This window comes from Condylostylus longicornis, unplaced genomic scaffold (assembly GCF_029603195.1).
Source record: "Condylostylus longicornis isolate FDR11 unplaced genomic scaffold, ASM2960319v2 ptg000204l, whole genome shotgun sequence".
Lineage (NCBI taxonomy): Eukaryota > Metazoa > Arthropoda > Insecta > Diptera > Dolichopodidae > Condylostylus > Condylostylus longicornis.
Window position 1 is genome coordinate 1 of NW_026578172.1, and position 20993 is coordinate 20993.

General features: G+C 46.0%; 1 protein-coding gene across 1 annotated transcript; it reads right to left on the bottom strand.

Annotated features, from left to right (window-relative positions):
- Nucleotides 1-940: 940 nt before the first annotated feature.
- LOC129616432 (uncharacterized) lies at nt 941-18916 on the bottom strand (the record flags this gene model as incomplete). The annotated part of the gene is made up of 12 exons (XM_055532058.1): nt 18783-18916; nt 18098-18196; nt 15739-15837; nt 14200-14298; nt 10405-10503; nt 9640-9738; nt 8840-8938; nt 4789-4887; nt 3244-3342; nt 2469-2567; nt 1695-1793; nt 941-1039 (listed from the first exon to the last, which is right to left on the bottom strand). Coding segments are annotated over exons 1-12 (1223 nt in total), but the record flags the coding sequence as incomplete, so codon positions are not given.
- Nucleotides 18917-20993: the final 2077 nt, after the last annotated feature.

Consider the following 20993-nt stretch of genomic DNA (forward strand, 5'->3'; position numbering starts at 1 on the left):
TTTTTTAGGAATGTGTGAAATCCACAGCAAAAACACCGCACATCTCTTCTTACTTGAAGAAATCGAAGTAGAAGGAAGGGCGAACGAGGAAGGTAATCAGAACCCCAAACCTCCGTGAACACTTACTGTGCTTTTGCAACCCTGAGTTGGGGCACACCAAACATCTGTACATCTAATGGCGGCACAATTTTTAGAGGTCTATCGTCTGGGACGGTACCGTCAGAATCTGATATAAAATAGAGAGTCTACGAGAATGAATCCACAAATTGTCGGCGTTTTTCTACTTCAAGGGGGCGAAGATACGTGGAGCCGATGACTGTCAGAGAAGAAGACTCCGGCTGGCGATACCCCAGCAAGCGAAGGACTAGCCGGAGATGCTCGTAAGTTCAGTGACATGCTGGAAGCTTTTGAGCAGTGTTCTATTCTCCAGGCTGGCCAATCTAGTTCAGGAAGAAAGGTTCTTCTCAGTTAACTATTTCAACGGCCCGAAAAGTCATTTTGGAGGTGCCCACGTATCGAGAGGAAGAAGGGTGGAAGGTCCCCCTCTCGAAAAACACAGTAAGATCTGAAAACGTTGGGATTTTGATTATCTCCTCTCTCGCTTGCAGGCTTCCGCCAAGCACGCCGTTGATGTAGCCCCCTCCACAGTCTTATACTCTAGACTCTATTCAATTTAAAACTTTTTCTATTGTTTAAACTTCTAATCATCAATTTTCAGGGAAGATGAATGTTTGCTGCACAGTGCCAAAAACGTTTGAGCAGCTCAATCACTAGATTCGAAGTCGTTTTTAGGAATGTGTGAATCCACAGCAAAAAACACCGCACATCTCTTCTTACACAGCAAAAACACCGCACATCTCTTCTTACTTGAAGAAATCGAAGTAGAAGGAAGGTGCGAACGAGGAAGATAATCAGAACCCCAACCTCCGTGAACACTTACTGTGCTTTTGCAACCCTGAGTTGGGGCACACCAAACATCTGTACATCTAATGGCGGCACAATTTTTAGACGTCTATCGTCTGGGACGGTACCGTCAGATCTGATATAAAATAGAGAGTCTACGAGAATGAGCCGAGTGACTGTCAGAGAAGAAGACTCCGGCTGGCGATACCCCAGCAAGCGAAGGACTAGCCGGAGATGCTCGTAAGTTCAGTGACATGCTGGAAGCTTTTGAGCAGTGTTCTGTTCTCCAGGCTGGCCAATCTAGTTCAGGAAGAGAGGTTCTTCTCAGTTAACTATTTCAATGGCCGAAAAGTCATTTTGGAGGTGCCCACGTATCGAGAGGAAGAAGGGTGGAAGGTCCCCTCTCGAAAACACAGTAAAGATCTGAAAACGTTGGGATTTTGATTATCTTCCTCTCTCGCTTGCAGGCTTCCGCCAAGCACGCCGTTGATGTAGCCCCCTCCACAGTCTTATACTCTTGACTCTATTCAATTTAAAACTTTTTCTATTGTTTAAACTTCTAATCATCAATTTTCAGGGAAGATGAATGTTTGCATCAATTTTCAGGGAAGATGAATGTTTGCTGCACAGTGCCAAAAACGTTGAGCAGCTCAATCACTAGATTCGAAGTCGTTTTTAGGAATGTGTGAATCCACAGCAAAAACACCGCACATCTCTTCTTACTTGAAGAAATCGAAGTAGAAGGAAGGGCGAACGAGGAAGGTAATCAGAACCCCAACGTGAACACTTACTGTGCTTTTGCCACCCTGAGTTGGGGCACACCAAACATCTGTACATCTAATGGCGGCACAATTTTTAGAGGTCTATCGTCTGGGACGGTACCGTCAGATCTGATATAAAATAGAGAGTCTACGAGAATGAATCCACAAATTGTCGGCGTTTTTTACTTCAAGGGGCGAAGATACGTGGAGCCGATGACTGTCAGAGAAGAAGACTCCGGCTGGCGATACCCCAGCAAGCGAAGGACTAGCCGGAGATGCTCGTAAGTTCAGTGACATGCTGGAAGCTTTTGAGCAGTGTTCTGTTCTCCAGGCTGGCCAATCTAGGTCAGGAAGAGAGGTTCTTCTCAGTTAACTATTTCAACGGCCGAAAAGTCATTTTGGAGGTGCCCACGTATCGAGAGGAAGAAGGGTGGAAGGTCCCCTCTCGAAAACACAGTAAGATCTGAAAACGTTGGGATTTTGATTATCTCCTCTCTCGCTTGCAGGCTTCCGCCAAGCACGCCGTTGATGTAGCCCCTCCACAGACTTATACTCTAGACTCTATTCAATTTAAAACTTTTTCTATTGTTTAAACTTCTAATCATCAATTTTCAGGGAAGATGAATGTTTGCTGCACAGTGCCAAAAACGTTGAGCAGCTCAATCACTAGATTCGAAGTCGTTTTTAGGAATGTGTGAATCCACAGCAAAAACACCGCACATCTCTTCTTACTTGAAGAAATCGAAGTAGAAGGAGGGGCGAACGAGGAAGGTAATCAGAACCCCAACCTCCGTGAACCCTTACTGTGCTTTTGCAACCCTGAGTTGGGGCACACCAAACATCTGTACATCTAATGGCGGCACAATTTTTAGAGGTCTATCGTCTGGGACGGTACCGTCAGATCTGATATAAAATAGAGAGTCTACGAGAATGAATCCACAAATTGTCGGCGTTTTTTACTTCAAGGGGCGAAGATACGTGGAGCCGATGACTGTCAGAGAAGAAGACTCCGGCTGGCGATACCCTAGCAAGCGAAGGACTAGCCGGAGATGCTCGTAAGTTCAGTGACATGCTGGAAGCTTTTGAGCAGTGTTCTGTTCTCCAGGCTGGCCAATCTAAGTCAGGAAGAGAGGTTCTTCTCAGTTAACTATTTCAACGGCCGAAAAGTCATTTTGGAGGTGCCCACGTATCGAGAGGAAGAAGGGTGGAAGGTCCCCTCTCGAAAACACAGTAAGCATCTGAAAACGTTGGGATTTTGATTATCTCCTCTATCGCTTGCAGGTTTTCGCCAAGCACGCCGTTGATGTAGCCCCTCCCCAGTCTTGTACTCTAGACTCTATTCAATTTAAAACTTTTTCTATTGTTTAAACTTCTAATCACCAATTTTCAGGAAAGATGAATGTTTGCTGCACAGTGCCAAAAACGTTGAGCAGCTCAATCACTAGATTCGAAGTCGTTTTTAGGAATGTGTGAATCCACAGCAAAAACACCGCACATCTCTTCTTACTTGAAGAAATCGAAGTAGAAGGAGGGGCGAACGAGGAAGGTAATCAGAACCCCAACCTCCGTGAACCCTTACTGTGCTTTGGCAACCCTGAGTTGGGGCACACCAAACATCTGTACATCTAATGGCGGCACAATTTTTAGAGGTCTATCGTCTGGGACGGTACCGTCAGATCTGATATAAAATAGAGAGTCTACGAGAATGAATCCACAAATTGTCGGCGTTTTTTACTTCAAGGGGCGAAGATACGTGGAGCCGATGACTGTCAGAGAAGAAGACTCCGGCTGGCGATACCCCAGCAAGCGAAGGACTAGCCGGAGATGCTCGGAAGTTCAGTGACATGCTGGAAGCTTTTGAGCAGTGTTCTGTATTCTCCAGGCTGGCCAATCTAGGTCAGGAAGAGAGGCTTTTCTCAGTTAACTATTTCAACGGCCGAAAAGTCATTTTGGAGGTGCCCACGTATCGAGAGGAAGAAGGGTGGAAGGTCCCCTCTTGAAAACACAGTAAAGCATCTGAAAACGTTGGGATTTTGATTATCTCCTCTACCGCTTGCAGGTTTTCGCCAAGCACGCCGTTGATGTAGCCCCCTCCACAGTCTTATACTCTAGACTCTATTCAATTTAAAACTTTTTCTATTGTTTAAACTTCTAATCATCAATTTTCAGGGAAGATGAATGCTTGCTGCACAGTGCCAAAAACGTTGAGCAGCTCAATCACTAGATTCGAAGTCGTTTTTAGGAATGTGTGAATCCACAGCAAAAACACCGCACATCTCTTCTTACTTGAAGAAATCGAAGTAGAAGGAAGGGCGAACGAGGAAGGTAATCAGAACCCCAACCTCTGTGAACACTTACTGTGCTTTTGCAACCCTGAGTTGGGGCACACCAAACATCTGTACATCTAATGGCAGCACAATTTTTAGAGGTCTATCGTCTGGGACGGTACCGTCAGATCTGATATAAACTAGAGAGTCTACGAGAATGAATCCACAAATTGTCGGCGTTTTTTACTTCAAGGGGCGAAGATACGTACTGTCAGAGAAGAAGACTCCGGCTGGCGATACCCCAGCAAACGAAGGACTAGCCGGAGATGCTCGGAAGTTCAGTGACATGCTGGAAGCTTTTGAGCAGTGTTCTGTTCTCCAGGCTGGCCAATCTAGGTCAGGAAGAGAGGTTTTTCTCAGTTAACTATTTCAACGGCCGAAAAGTCATTTTGGAGGTGCCCACGTATCGAGAGGAAGAAGGGTGGAAGGTCCCCTCTTGAAAACACAGTAAGCATCTGAAAACGTTGGGATTTTGATTATCTCCTCTACCGCTTGCAGGTTTTCGCCAAGCACGCCGTTGATGTAGCCCCCTCCACAGTCTTATACTCTAGACTCTATTCAATTTAAAACTTTTTCTATTGTTTAAACTTCTAATCATCAATTTTCAGGGAAGATGAATGTTTGCTGCACAGTGCCAAAAACGTTGAGCAGCTCAATCACTAGATTCGAAGTCGTTTTTAGGAATGTGTGAATCCACAGCAAAAACACCGCACACCTCTTCTTACTTGAAGAAATCGAAGTAGAAGGAAGGGCGAACGAGGAAGATAATCAGAACCCCAACCTCCGTGAACACTTACTGTGCTTTTGCAACCCTGAGTTGGGGCACACCAAACATCTGTACATCTAATGGCGGCACAATTTTTAGAGGTCTATCGTCTGGGACGGTACCGTCAGATCTGATATAAAATAGAGAGTCTACGAGAATGAATCCACAAATTGTCGGCGTTTTCTACTTCAAGGGGCGAAGATACGTGGAGCCGATGACTGTCAGAGAAGAAGACTCCGGCTGGCGATACCCCAGCAAGCGAAGGACTAGCCGGAGATGCTCGTAAGATGATCTATCAAACAGATTCAAATCGGACAGTCTCGACATGCTGGAAGCTTTTGAGCAGTGTTCTGTTCTCCAGGCTGGCCAATCTAGTTCAGGAAGAGAGGTTCTTCTCAGTTAACTATTTCAATGGCCGAAAAGTCATTTTGGAGGTGCCCACGTATCGAGAGGAAGAAGGGTGGAAGGTCCCCTCTCGAAAACACAGTAAGATCTGAAAACGTTGGGATTTTGATTATCTCCTCTCTCGCTTGCAGGCTTCCGCCAAGCACGCCGTTGATGTAGCCCCCTCCACAGTCTTATACTCTAGACTCTATTCAATTTAAAACTTTTTCTATTGTTTAAACTTCTAATCATCAATTTTCAGGGAAGATGAATGTTTGCTGCACAGTGCCAAAAACGTTGAGCAGCTCAATCACTAGATTCGAAGTCGTTTTTAGGAATGTGTGAATCCACAGCAAAAACACCGCACATCTCTTCTTACTTGAAGAAATCGAAGTAGAAGGAAGGGCGAACGAGGAAGGTAATCAGAACCCCAACCTCCGTGAACACTTACTGTGCTTTTGCAACCCTGAGCCGGAGTCTTCTTCTCTGACAGTCATCGGCTAACCTCTCTTCCTGACCTAGATTGGCCAGCCTGGAGAACAGAACACTGCTCAAAAGCTTCCAGCATGTCACCTATTTCAACGGCCGAAAAGTCATTTTGGAGGTGCCCACGTATCGAGAGGAAGAAGGGTGGAAGGTCCCCTCTCGAAAACACAGTAAGATCTGAAAACGTTGGGATTTTGATTATCTCCTCTCTCGCCTGCAGGCCGGGGATGCTCGTAAGTTCAGTGACATGCTGGAAGCTTTTGAGCAGTGTTCTGTTCTCCAGGCTGGCCAATCTAGTTCAGGAAGAGAGGTTCTTCTCAGTTAACTATTTCAACGGCCGAAAAGTCATTTTGGAGGTGCCCACGTATCGAGAGGAAGAAGGGTGGAAGGTCCCCTCTCGAAAACACAGTAAGATCTGAAAACGTTGGGATTTTGATTATCTCCTCTCTCGCCTGCAGGCTTCCGCGAAGCACGCCGTTGATGTAGCCCCTCCACAGTCTTATACTCTAGACTCTATTCAATTTAAAACTTTTTCTATTGTTTAAACTTCTAATCATCAATTTTCAGGGAAGATGAATGCTTGCTGCACAGTGCCAAAAACGTTGAGCAGCTCAATCACTAGATTCGAAGTCGTTTTTAGGAATGTGTGAATCCACAGCAAAAACACCGCACATCTCTTCTTACTTGAAGAAATCGAAGTAGAAGGAAGGGCGAACGAGGAAGGTAATCAGAACCCCAACCTCCGTGAACACTTACTGTGCTTTTGCAACCCTGAGCCGGAGTCTTCTTCTCTGACAGTCATCGGCTAACCTCTCTTCCTGACCTAGATTGGCCAGCCTGGAGAACAGAACACTGCTCAAAAGCTTCCAGCATGTCACCTATTTCAACGGCCGAAAAGTCATTTTGGAGGTGCCCACGTATCGAGAGGAAGAAGGGTGGAAGGTCCCCTCTCGAAAACACAGTAAGATCTGAAAACGTTGGGATTTTGATTATCTCCTCTCTCGCCTGCAGGCCGGGGATGCTCGTAAGTTCAGTGACATGCTGGAAGCTTTTGAGCAGTGTTCTGTTCTCCAGGCTAATCTAGGTCAGGAAGAGAGGTTCTTCTCAGTTAACTATTTCAACGGCCGAAAAGTCATTTTGGAGGTGCCCACGTATCGAGAGGAAGAAGGGTGGAAGGTCCCCTCTCGAAAACACAGTAAGATCTGAAAACGTTGGGATTTTGATTATCTCCTCTCTCGCCTGCAGGCTTCCGCGAAGCACGCCGTTGATAGTTGGGGCACACCAAACATCTGTACATCTAATGGCGGCACAATTTTTAGAGGTCTATCGTCTGGGACGGTACGGTAGAATCCACAAATTGTCGGCGTTTTTTACTTCAAGGGGCGAAGATACGTGGAGCCGATGACTGTCAGAGAAGAAGACTCCGGCTGGCGATACCCCAGCAAGCGAAGGACTAGCCGGAGATGCTCGTAAGTTCAGTGACATGCTGGAAGCTTTTGAGCAGGGTTCTGTTCTCCAGGCTGGCCAATCTAGGTCAGGAAGAGAGGTTCTTCTCAGTTAACTATTTCAACGGCCGAAAAGTCATTTTGGAGGTGCCCACGTATCGAGAGGAAGAAGGGTGGAAGGTCCCCTCTAGTAAGCATCTGAAAACGTTGGGATTTTGATTATCTCCTCTACCGCTTGCAGGTTTTCGCCAAGCACGCCGTTGATGTAGCCCTTCCCCAGTCTTGTACTCTAGACTCTATTCAATTTAAAACTTTTTGTATTGTTTAAACTTCTAATCATCAATTTTCAGGGAAGATGAATGTTTGCTGCACAGTGCCAAAAACGTTGAGCAGCTCAATCACTAGATTCGAAGTCGTTTTTAGGAATGTGTGAATCCACAGCAAAAACACCGCACACCTCTTCTTACTTGAAGAAATCGAAGTAGAAGGAAGGGCGAACGAGGAAGATAATCAGAACCCCAACCTCCGTGAACACTTACTGTGCTTTTGCAACCCTGAGCCGGAGTCTTCTTCTCTGACAGTCATCGGCTAACCTCTCTTCCTGACCTAGATTGGCCAGCCTGGAGAACAGAACACTGCTCAAAAGCTTCCAGCATGTCACCTATTTCAACGGCCGAAAAGTCATTTTGGAGGTGCCCACGTATCGAGAGGAAGAAGGGTGGAAGGTCCCCTCTCGAAAACACAGTAAGATCTGAAAACGTTGGGATTTTGATTATCTCCTCTCTCGCCTGCAGGCCGGGGATGCTCGTAAGTTCAGTGACATGCTGGAAGCTTTTGAGCAGTGTTCTGTTCTCCAGGCTAATCTAGGTCAGGAAGAGAGGTTCTTCTCAGTTAACTATTTCAACGGCCGAAAAGTCATTTTGGAGGTGCCCACGTATCGAGAGGAAGAAGGGTGGAAGGTCCCCTCTCGAAAACACAGTAAGATCTGAAAACGTTGGGATTTTGATTATCTCCTCTCTCGCCTGCAGGCTTCCGCGAAGCACGCCGTTGATAGTTGGGGCACACCAAACATCTGTACATCTAATGGCGGCACAATTTTTAGAGGTCTATCGTCTGGGACGGTACGGTAGAATCCACAAATTGTCGGCGTTTTTTACTTCAAGGGGCGAAGATACGTGGAGCCGATGACTGTCAGAGAAGAAGACTCCGGCTGGCGATACCCCAGCAAGCGAAGGACTAGCCGGAGATGCTCGTAAGTTCAGTGACATGCTGGAAGCTTTTGAGCAGGGTTCTGTTCTCCAGGCTGGCCAATCTAGGTCAGGAAGAGAGGTTCTTCTCAGTTAACTATTTCAACGGCCGAAAAGTCATTTTGGAGGTGCCCACGTATCGAGAGGAAGAAGGGTGGAAGGTCCCCTCTAGTAAGCATCTGAAAACGTTGGGATTTTGATTATCTCCTCTACCGCTTGCAGGTTTTCGCCAAGCACGCCGTTGATGTAGCCCTTCCCCAGTCTTGTACTCTAGACTCTATTCAATTTAAAACTTTTTGTATTGTTTAAACTTCTAATCATCAATTTTCAGGGAAGATGAATGTTTGCTGCACAGTGCCAAAAACGTTGAGCAGCTCAATCACTAGATTCGAAGTCGTTTTTAGGAATGTGTGAATCCACAGCAAAAACACCGCACACCTCTTCTTACTTGAAGAAATCGAAGTAGAAGGAAGGGCGAACGAGGAAGATAATCAGAACCCCAACCTCCGTGAACACTTACTGTGCTTTTGCAACCCTGAGTTGGGGCACACCAAACATCTGTACATCTAATGGCGGCACAATTTTTAGAGGTCTATCGTCTGGGACGGTACCGTCAGATCTGATATAAAATAGAGAGTCTACGAGAATGAATCCACAAATTGTCGGCGTTTTCTACTTCAAGGGGCGAAGATACGTGGAGCCGATGACTGTCAGAGAAGAAGACTCCGGCTGGCGATACCCCAGCAAGCGAAGGACTAGCCGGAGATGCTCGTAAGATGATCTATCAAACAGATTCAAATCGGACAGTCTCGACATGCTGGAAGCTTTTGAGCAGTGTTCTGTTCTCCAGGCTGGCCAATCTAGTTCAGGAAGAGAGGTTCTTCTCAGTTAACTATTTCAATGGCCGAAAAGTCATTTTGGAGGTGCCCACGTATCGAGAGGAAGAAGGGTGGAAGGTCCCCTCTCGAAAACACAGTAAGATCTGAAAACGTTGGGATTTTGATTATCTCCTCTCTCGCTTGCAGGCTTCCGCCAAGCACGCCGTTGATGTAGCCCCCTCCACAGTCTTATACTCTAGACTCTATTCAATTTAAAACTTTTTCTATTGTTTAAACTTCTAATCATCAATTTTCAGGGAAGATGAATGTTTGCTGCACAGTGCCAAAAACGTTGAGCAGCTCAATCACTAGATTCGAAGTCGTTTTTAGGAATGTGTGAATCCACAGCAAAAACACCGCACATCTCTTCTTACTTGAAGAAATCGAAGTAGAAGGAAGGGCGAACGAGGAAGGTAATCAGAACCCCAACGTGAACACTTACTGTGCTTTTGCCACCCTGAGTTGGGGCACACCAAACATCTGTACATCTAATGGCGGCACAATTTTTAGAGGTCTATCGTCTGGGACGGTACCGTCAGATCTGATATAAAATAGAGAGTCTACGAGAATGAATCCACAAATTGTCGGCGTTTTTTACTTCAAGGGGCGAAGATACGTGGAGCCGATGACTGTCAGAGAAGAAGACTCCGGCTGGCGATACCCCAGCAAGCGAAGGACTAGCCGGAGATGCTCGTAAGTTCAGTGACATGCTGGAAGCTTTTGAGCAGTGTTCTGTTCTCCAGGCTGGCCAATCTAGGTCAGGAAGAGAGGTTCTTCTCAGTTAACTATTTCAACGGCCGAAAAGTCATTTTGGAGGTGCCCACGTATCGAGAGGAAGAAGGGTGGAAGGTCCCCTCTCGAAAACACAGTAAGATCTGAAAACGTTGGGATTTTGATTATCTCCTCTCTCGCTTGCAGGCTTCCGCCAAGCACGCCGTTGATGTAGCCCCCTCCACAGTCTTATACTCTAGACTCTATTCAATTTAAAACTTTTTCTATTGTTTAAACTTCTAATCACCAATTTTCAGGAAAGATTTGCTGCACAGTGCCAAAAACGTTGAGCAGCTCAATCACTAGATTCGAAGTCGTTTTTAGGAATGTGTGAATCCACAGCAAAAACACCGCACATCTCTTCTTACTTGAAGAAATCGAAGTAGAAGGAAGGGCGAACGAGGAAGGTAATCAGAACCCCAACGTGAACACTTACTGTGCTTTTGCCACCCTGAGTTGGGGCACACCAAACATCTGTACATCTAATGGCGGCACAATTTTTAGAGGTCTATCGTCTGGGACGGTACCGTCAGATCTGATATAAAATAGAGAGTCTACGAGAATGAATCCACAAATTGTCGGCGTTTTTTACTTCAAGGGGCGAAGATACGTGGAGCCGATGACTGTCAGAGAAGGCTGGCGATACCCCAGCAAGCGAAGGACTAGCCGGAGATGCTCGTAAGTTCAGTGACATGCTGGAAGCTTTTGAGCAGTGTTCTGTTCTCCAGGCTGGCCAATCTAGGTCAGGAAGAGAGGTTCTTCTCAGTTAACTATTTCAACGGCCGAAAAGTCATTTTGGAGGTGCCCACGTATCGAGAGGAAGAAGGGTGGAAGGTCCCCTCTCGAAAACACAGTAAGATCTGAAAAGGGATTTTGATTATCTCCTCTCTCGCTTGCAGGCTTCCGCCAAGCACGCCGTTGATGTAGCCCCTCCACAGTCTTATATTCTAGACTCTATTCAATTTAAAACTTTTTCTATTGTTTAAACTTCTAATCATCAATTTTCAGGGAAGATGAATGTTTTGCTGCACAGTGCCAAAAACGTTGAGCAGCTCAATCACTAGATTCGAAGTCGTTTTTAGGAATGTGTGAATCCACAGCAAAAACACCGCACATCTCTTCTTACTTGAAGAAATCGAAGTAGAAGGAAGGGCGAACGAGGAAGGTAATCAGAACCCCAACCTCCGTGAACACTTACTGTGCTTTTGCAACCCTGAGTTGGGGCACACCAAACATCTGTACATCTAATGGCGGCACAATTTTTAGTACCGTCAGATCTGATATAAAATAGAGAGTCTACGAGAATGAATCCACAAAATTGTCGGCGTTTTCTACTTCAAGGGGCGAAGATACGTGGAGCCGATGACTGTCAGAGAAGAAGACTCCGGCTGGCGATACCCCAGCAAGCGAAGGACTAGCCGGAGATGCTCGTAAGTTCAGTGACATGCTGGAAGCTTTTGAGCAGTGTTCTATTCTCCAGGCTGGCCAATCTAGTTCAGGAAGAAAGGTTCTTCTCAGTTAACTATTTCAATGGCCGAAAAGTCATTTTTGGAGGTGCCCACGTTATCGAGAGGAAGAAGGGTGGAAGGTCCCCTCTCGAAAACACAGTAAGATCTGAAAACGTTGGGATTTTGATTATCTCCTCTCTCGCTTGCAGGCTTCCGCCAAGCACGCCGTTGATGTAGCCCCCTCCACAGTCTTATACTCTAGACTCTATTCAATTTAAAACTTTTTCTATTGTTTAAACTTCTAATCACCAATTTTCAGGGAAGATGAATGTTTGCTGCACAGTGCCAAAAACGTTGAGCAGCTCAATCACTAGATTCGAAGTCGTTTTTAGGAATGTGTGAATCCACAGCAAAAACACCGCACATCTCTTCTTACTTGAAGAAATCGAAGTAGAAGGAAGGGCGAACGAGGAAGATAATCAGAACCCCAACCTCCGTGAACACTTACTGTGCTTTTGCAACCCTGAGTTGGGGCACACCAAACATCTGTACATCTAATGGCGGCACAATTTTTAGACGTCTATCGTCTGGGGACGGTACCGTCAGATCTGATATAAAATAGAGAGTCTACGAGAATGAATCCACAAATTGTCGGCGTTTTTTTACTTCAAGGGGCGAAGATACGTGGAGCCGATGACTGTCAGAGAAGAAGACTCCGGCTGGCGATACCCCAGCAAGCGAAGGACTAGCCGGAGATGCTCGTAAGTTCAGTGACATGCTGGAAGCTTTTGAGCAGTGTTCTGTTCTCCAGGCTGGCCAATCTAGGTCAGGAAGAGAGGTTCTTCTCAGTTAACTATTTCAATGGCCGAAAAGTCATTTTGGAGGTGCCCACGTATCGAGAGGAAGAAGGGTGGAAGGTCCCCTCTCGAATACACAGTAAGATCTGAAAACGTTGGGATTTTGATTATCTCCTCTCTCGCTTGCAGGCTTCCGCCAAGCACGCCGTTGATGTAGCCCCTCCACAGTCTTATATTCTAGACTCTATTCAATTTAAAACTTTTTCTATTGTTTAAACTTCTAATCACCAATTTTCAGGGAAGATGAATGTTTGCTGCACAGTGCCAAAAACGTTGAGCAGCTCAATCACTAGATTCGAAGTCGTTTTTAGGAATGTGTGAATCCACAGCAAAAAACACCGCACATCTCTTCTTACTTGAAGAAATCGAAGTAGAAGGAAGGGCGAACGAGGAAGGTAATCAGAACCCCAACCCTCCGTGAACACTTACTGTGCTTTTGCAACCCTGAGTTGGGGCACACCAAACATCTGTACATCTAATGGCGGCACAATTTTTAGAGGTCTATCGTCTGGGACGGTACCGTCAGATCTGATATAAAATAGAGAGTCTGAATCCACAAATTGTCCGGCGTTTTCTACTTCAAGGGGCGAAGATACGTGGAGCCGATGACTGTCAGAGAAGAAGACTCCGGCTGGCGATACCCCAGCAAGCGAAGGACTAGCCGGAGATGCTCGTAAGTTCAGTGACATGCTGGAAGCTTTTGAGCAGTGTTCTATTCTCCAGGCTGGCCAATCTAGTTCAGGAAGAAAGGTTCTTCTCAGTTAACTATTTCAACGGCCGAAAAGTCATTTTGGAGGTGCCCACGTATCGAGAGGGAAGAAGGGTGGAAGGTCCCCTCTCGAAAACACAGTAAGATCTGAAAACGTTGGGATTTGGATTATCTCCTCTCTCGCTTGCAGGCTTCCGCCAAGCACCGCCGTTGATGTAGCCCCTCCACAGACTTATACTCTAGACTCTATTCAATTTAAAACTTTTTCTATTGTTTTAAACTTCTAATCATCAATTTTCAGGGAAGATGAATGTTTGCTGCACAGTGCCAAAAACGTTGAGCAGCTCAATCACTAGATTCGAAGTCGTTTTTAGGAATGTGTGAATCCACAGCAAAAACACCGCACATCTCTTCTTACTTGAAGAAATCGAAGTAGAAGGAAGGGCGAACGAGGAAGATAATCAGAACCCCAACCTCCGTGAACACTTACTGTGCTTTTGCAACCCTGAGTTGGGGCACACCAAACATCTGTACATCTAATGGCGGCACAATTTTTAGACGTCTATCGTCTGGGACGGTACCGTCAGATCTGATATAAAATAGAGAGTCTACGAGAATGAGCCGATGACTGTCAGAGAAGAAGACTCCGGCTGGCGATACCCCAGCAAGCGAAGGACTAGCCGGAGATGCTCGTAAGTTCAGTGACATGCTGGAAGCTTTTGAGCAGTGTTCTGTTCTCCAGGCTGGCCAATCTAGTTCAGGAAGAGAGGTTCTTCTCAGTTAACTATTTCAATGGCCGAAAAGTCATTTTGGAGGTGCCCACGTATCGAGAGGAAGAAGGGTGGAAGGTCCCCTCTCGAAAACACAGTAAGATCTGAAAACGTTGGGATTTTGATTATCTCCTCTCTCGCTTGCAGGCTTCCGCCAAGCACGCCGTTGATGTAGCCCCCTCCACAGTCTTATACTCTAGACTCTATTCAATTTAAAACTTTTTCTATTGTTTAAACTTCTAATCATCAATTTTCAGGGAAGATGAATGTTTGCTGCACAGTGCCAAAAACGTTGAGCAGCTCAATCACTAGATTCGAAGTCGTTTTTAGGAATGTGTGAATCCACAGCAAAAACACCGCACATCTCTTCTTACTTGAAGAAATCGAAGTAGAAGGAAGGGCGAACGAGGAAGGTAATCAGAACCCCAACCTCCGGTGAACACTTACTGTGCTTTTGCAACCCTGAGTTGGGGCACACCAAACATCTGTACATCTAATGGCGGCACAATTTTTAGAGGTCTATCGTCTGGGACGGTACCGTCAGATCTGATATAAAAGAGAGTCTACGAGAATGAATCCACAAATTGTCGGCGTTTTTTACTTCAAGGGGCGAAGATACGTGGAGCCGATGACTGTCAGAGAAGAAGACTCCGGCTGGCGATACCCCAGCAAGCGAAGGACTAGCCGGAGATGCTCGTAAGTTCAGTGACATGCTGGAAGCTTTTGAGCAGTGTTCTGTTCTCCAGGCTGGCCAATCTAGGTCAGGAAGAGAGGTTCTTCTCAGTTAACTATTTCAATGGCCGAAAAGTCATTTTGGAGGTGCCCACGTATCGAGAGGAAGAAGGGTGGAAGGTCCCCTCTCGAAAACACAGTAAGATCTGAAAACGTTGGGATTTTGATTATCTCCTCTCTCGCTTGCAGGCTTCCGCCAAGCACGCCGTTGATGTAGCCCCCTCCACAGTCTTATACTCTAGACTCTATTCAATTTAAAACTTTTTCTATTGTTTAAACTTCTAATCATCAATTTTCAGGGAAGATGAATGTTTGCTGCACAGTGCCAAAAACGTTGAGCAGCTCAATCACTAGATTCGAAGTCGTTTTTAGGAATGTGTGAATCCACAGCAAAAACACCGCACATCTCTTCTTACTTGAAGAAATCGAAGTAGAAGGAAGGGCGAACGAGGAAGGTAATCAGAACCCCAACCTCTGTGAACACTTACTGTGCTTTTGCAACCCTGAGTTGGGGCACACCAAACATCTGTACATCTAATGGCAGCACAATTTTTAGAGGTCTATCGTCTGGGACGGTACCGTCAGATCTGATATAAACTAGAGAGTCTACGAGAATGAATCCACAAATTGTCGGCGTTTTTTACTTCAAGGGGCGAAGATACGTACTGTCAGAGAAGAAGACTCCGGCTGGCGATACCCCAGCAAACGAAGGACTAGCCGGAGATGCTCGGAAGTTCAGTGACATGCTGGAAGCTTTTGAGCAGTGTTCTGTTCTCCAGGCTGGCCAATCTAGGTCAGGAAGAGAGGTTTTTCTCAGTTAACTATTTCAACGGCCGAAAAGTCATTTTGGAGGTGCCCACGTATCGAGAGGAAGAAGGGTGGAAGGTCCCCTCTTGAAAACACAGTAAGCATCTGAAAACGTTGGGATTTTGATTATCTCCTCTACCGCTTGCAGGTTTTCGCCAAGCACGCCGTTGATGTAGCCCCCTCCACAGTCTTATACTCTAGACTCTATTCAATTTAAAACTTTTTCTATTGTTTAAACTTCTAATCATCAATTTTCAGGGAAGATGAATGTTTGCTGCACAGTGCCAAAAACGTTGAGCAGCTCAATCACTAGATTCGAAGTCGTTTTTAGGAATGTGTGAATCCACAGCAAAAACACCGCACACCTCTTCTTACTTGAAGAAATCGAAGTAGAAGGAAGGGCGAACGAGGAAGATAATCAGAACCCCAACCTCCGTGAACACTTACTGTGCTTTTGCAACCCTGAGTTGGGGCACACCAAACATCTGTACATCTAATGGCGGCACAATTTTTAGAGGTCTATCGTCTGGGACGGTACCGTCAGATCTGATATAAAATAGAGAGTCTACGAGAATGAATCCACAAATTGTCGGCGTTTTCTACTTCAAGGGGCGAAGATACGTGGAGCCGATGACTGTCAGAGAAGAAGACTCCGGCTGGCGATACCCCAGCAAGCGAAGGACTAGCCGGAGATGCTCGTAAGATGATCTATCAAACAGATTCAAATCGGACAGTCTCGACATGCTGGAAGCTTTTGAGCAGTGTTCTGTTCTCCAGGCTGGCCAATCTAGTTCAGGAAGAGAGGTTCTTCTCAGTTAACTATTTCAATGGCCGAAAAGTCATTTTGGAGGTGCCCACGTATCGAGAGGAAGAAGGGTGGAAGGTCCCCTCTCGAAAACACAGTAAGATCTGAAAACGTTGGGATTTTGATTATCTCCTCTCTCGCTTGCAGGCTTCCGCCAAGCACGCCGTTGATGTAGCCCCCTCCACAGTCTTATACTCTAGACTCTATTCAATTTAAAACTTTTTCTATTGTTTAAACTTCTAATCATCAATTTTCAGGGAAGATGAATGTTTGCTGCACAGTGCCAAAAACGTTGAGCAGCTCAATCACTAGATTCGAAGTCGTTTTTAGGAATGTGTGAATCCACAGCAAAAACACCGCACATCTCTTCTTACTTGAAGAAATCGAAGTAGAAGGAAGGGCGAACGAGGAAGGTAATCAGAACCCCAACCTCCGTGAACACTTACTGTGCTTTTGCAACCCTGAGCCGGAGTCTTCTTCTCTGACAGTCATCGGCTAACCTCTCTTCCTGACCTAGATTGGCCAGCCTGGAGAACAGAACACTGCTCAAAAGCTTCCAGCATGTCACCTATTTCAACGGCCGAAAAGTCATTTTGGAGGTGCCCACGTATCGAGAGGAAGAAGGGTGGAAGGTCCCCTCTCGAAAACACAGTAAGATCTGAAAACGTTGGGATTTTGATTATCTCCTCTCTCGCCTGCAGGCTTCCGCGAAGCACGCCGTTGATGTAGCCCCTCCACAGTCTTATACTCTAGACTCTATTCAATTTAAAACTTTTTCTATTGTTTAAACTTCTAATCATCAATTTTCAGGGAAGATGAATGCTTGCTGCACAGTGCCAAAAACGTTGAGCAGCTCAATCACTAGATTCGAAGTCGTTTTTAGGAATGTGTGAATCCACAGCAAAAACACCGCACATCTCTTCTTACTTGAAGAAATCGAAGTAGAAGGAAGGGCGAACGAGGAAGGTAATCAGAACCCCAACCTCCGTGAACACTTACTGTGCTTTTGCAACCCTGAGCCGGAGTCTTCTTCTCTGACAGTCATCGGCTAACCTCTCTTCCTGACCTAGATTGGCCAGCCTGGAGAACAGAACACTGCTCAAAAGCTTCCAGCATGTCACCTATTTCAACGGCCGAAAAGTCATTTTGGAGGTGCCCACGTATCGAGAGGAAGAAGGGTGGAAGGTCCCCTCTCGAAAACACAGTAAGATCTGAAAACGTTGGGATTTTGATTATCTCCTCTCTCGCCTGCAGGCTTCCGCGAAGCACGCCGTTGATAGTTGGGGCACACCAAACATCTGTACATCTAATGGCGGCACAATTTTTAGAGGTCTATCGTCTGGGACGGTACGGTAGAATCCACAAATTGTCGGCGTTTTTTACTTCAAGGGGCGAAGATACGTGGAGCCGATGACTGTCAGAGAAGAAGACTCCGGCTGGCGATACCCCAGCAAGCGAAGGACTAGCCGGAGATGCTCGTAAGTTCAGTGACATGCTGGAAGCTTTTGAGCAGTGTTCTGTTCTCCAGGCTGGCCAATCTAGGTCAGGAAGAGAGGTTCTTCTCAGTTAACTATTTCAACGGCCGAAAAGTCATTTTGGAGGTGCCCACGTATCGAGAGGAAGAAGGGTGGAAGGTCCCCTCTCGAAAACACAGTAAGATCTGAAAACGTTGGGATTTTGATTATCTCCTCTCTCGCCTGCAGGCTTCCGCGAAGCACGCCGTTGATGTAGCCCCTCCACAGTCTTATACTCTAGACTCTATTCAATTTAAAACTTTTTCTATTGTTTAAACTTCTAATCATCAATTTTCAGGGAAGATGAATGTTTGCTGCACAGTGCCAAAAACGTTGAGCAGCTCAATCACTAGATTCGAAGTCGTTTTTAGGAATGTGTGAATCCACAGCAAAAACACCGCACATCTCTTCTTACTTGAAGAAATCGAAGTAGAAGGAAGGGCGAACGAGGAAGGTAATCAGAACCCCAACCTCCGTGAACACTTACTGTGCTTTTGCAACCCTGAGTTGGGGCACACCAAACATCTGTACATCTAATGGCGGCACAATTTTTAGAGGTCTATCGTCTGGGACGGTACCGTCAGATCTGATATAAAATAGAGAGTCTACGAGAATGAATCCACAAATTGTCGGCGTTTTTTACTTCAAGGGGCGAAGATACGTGGAGCCGATGACTGTCAGAGAAGAAGACTCCGGCTGGCGATACCCCAGCAAGCGAAGGACTAGCCGGAGATGCTCGTAAGTTCAGTGACATGCTGGAAGCTTTTGAGCAGTGTTCTGTTCTCCAGGCTGGCCAATCTAGGTCAGGAAGAGAGGTTCCTCTCAGTTAACTATTTCAACGGCCGAAAAGTCATTTTGGAGGTGCCCACGTATCGAGAGGAAGAAGGGTGGAAGGTCCCCTCTCGAAAACACAGTAAGATCTGAAAACGTTGGGATTTTGATTATCTCCTCTCTCGCTTGCAGGCTTCCGCCAAGCACGCCGTTGATGTAGCCCCTCCACAGTCTTATACTCTAGACTCTATTCAATTTAAAACTTTTTCTATTGTTTAAACTTCTAATCATCAATTTTCAGGGAAGATGAATGTTTGCTGCACAGTGCCAAAAACGTTGAGCAGCTCAATCACTAGATTCGAAGTCGTTTTTAGGAATGTGTGAATCCACAGCAAAAACACCGCACATATCTTCCTACAATGTCCGCAGGTGGTGAGTTTAAATCGGCTGCTTCAAGCCTCTTGACGCTTGGAAATTCTACGATTGTTTTTTCCATTCGAACACCGGAAAGCCACGATGGCAATACCTCTTCCATTTTCTTTGATGGAGAGTTGAACGCATCCATGAATGTGTTCCAAAGACTGAAAACCAGAGTTGAGAAAGCGCCTTCGTATGGAAATCTGGGTGCGACCCTGAGGACTCAAATCACAGGAATCACAAATCGTCTAGGGGCGCGAGGAGGCTCTGAATCAGCGACATCGCGGAGCAGAAACCCTAGACTGCTCGCTGTACGCTGGAAGCTGCAGGAGTAAAGACAACGCCTGGCTACGAAAAATTGCTTGAGACTACACCTGGTTCTTCCGAGGTTTCTTCCCAGGTTTCTTCCCAGGTTTCTTCCCAGGTTTCTCTTCACCACCACCCCGGAGGGCATCTGCCGGTCTTGACGTTCTCGAAGAAGGAAACAACAGACTCTCCGTGCAGAACCAGGGAAGATTGAAAGCCCAGGCAGAAGCCAATTGAAGAACACAGTGCGCTGCCCGAAAGTCTGCGAAACAACGAGAAGGCTCCGAGTCTCCATCAGAGCTCAGTCATTCGAATCATCAGGTTAAGCCTGAGGAGAGAAAGAAAAAAGACTAAATGCCGCGATTTTTCTGAATATGGATTTCCCTACATGCAATAAGCGTATAACTGTCAAACCTGTTTGTTTTTCGATCACTGAACAGATGTGCAATATCTGTAGACCAAAGCGAGGTGGCTGACATTTTCGTCCCTGCAGATGCTTGGCAAGCTGGTCGAAAAGCCCAGTTGAGATGGCAATGCAAGATCTGACCTGGATCTGCGTAGCCGTTGTTCCTTACTCTCAGGAGTTTTTGGTGCCAAGGTGCGCGTCTCTGCAACCTCTACGCTATGAAGCGCGGCGGTTATGACTTGCGGGTGCGTGGGTCGGGGCAGTAGCATGCGATGGCTTTTTCCGTGTGGTACCGTTTTTTTTCTTTTTCCTCCTGAGTGATTGCTTGTGGGAAGAAACCATGAAGCAAACGAGTCACTCATTGTGCTGTTCTATTCAGCAATGCACTCAGCATTCTGCGAAGGATTACTCTTCTATGAAAGGGCTTGTTCAACACATTTTCTGCTCTTCTTTGCGGATGCATATAAGGCCGGCAATAGGTGGTAGCACAAAACTACTATTCTATAAAGGAACAAACATCTTTGCACAGGATAATATCAGTGATTTTCATACGCACCATCCCAACCCATATCGACTGGTACCTTGGATCCGATGAGCTCTGAGGAAGCAGTTCATTTGTTTTCGATATTTCCGGTTGCCCTTCCATTCTACACTGATGTACGCATAGGAAACCAGAAGGCACAATTAACATTTCGTTTTTGTCGATTTTGAAATTGCAGGGAGCAGCCAACAAGACGGTGGAGTGGAGGAATGTGCTGAATGAGTAAATCCATTGCAGTAAATTGACGGCGTTGGTCAACATAAAGAAGCCCCAGAAATGTATCAATTTGGAGTGATGGTCTCGATGGTGGGCGAGTTATTTCCTCGTCGGTCGCAAGATAGCTCTAGACTGGCCGAATTATACGATGTCTGCAAACTGGGCTGAATGTCTAAAAGGCTCCCAGATTGCAGTCGAGAGTCGTCGTAGTATCATATCCAGTGAAATCAATGCGAAGTGTCTTTTTTCTTTCTACCAGCTATTCTTTGAACGTTAGAGAGGATTTTTCAACGGTCACGTTGTAGCCCACGATCACCAGAAACCGTTTCCTCGAAAGTCCGCCAGAACCACACCGCACCAAAGAAACGGGAGCCTAGCACCACAGAAGGGCATGGTGAAAACCGCAGGACAATACATCTGATTTTAAATATGAGGATGTTCTCCTGATTGAATTGATTGGTAGCGGAACAGCAAGAGGTCTTGAAACTCTCAGGGAAGCGGTGTCGGGAGGGAACGGATAGAGAGCAACCAGTTGCACCGGTCTACGAGTCAATTCCAAATTTGCTGGTCTTTCTTTTTTTCGTCCGAAAACCCGACGTTTCCGCCGGCAATGACAACGGAATTTGAGCATTTTGAACCGCTTGAAATTTCCCTGGATCATGTTGATGATACTCTTCATTCCATCCATATTGAACAGGCAAGGAGCACATGCATCTTTTCCCCACC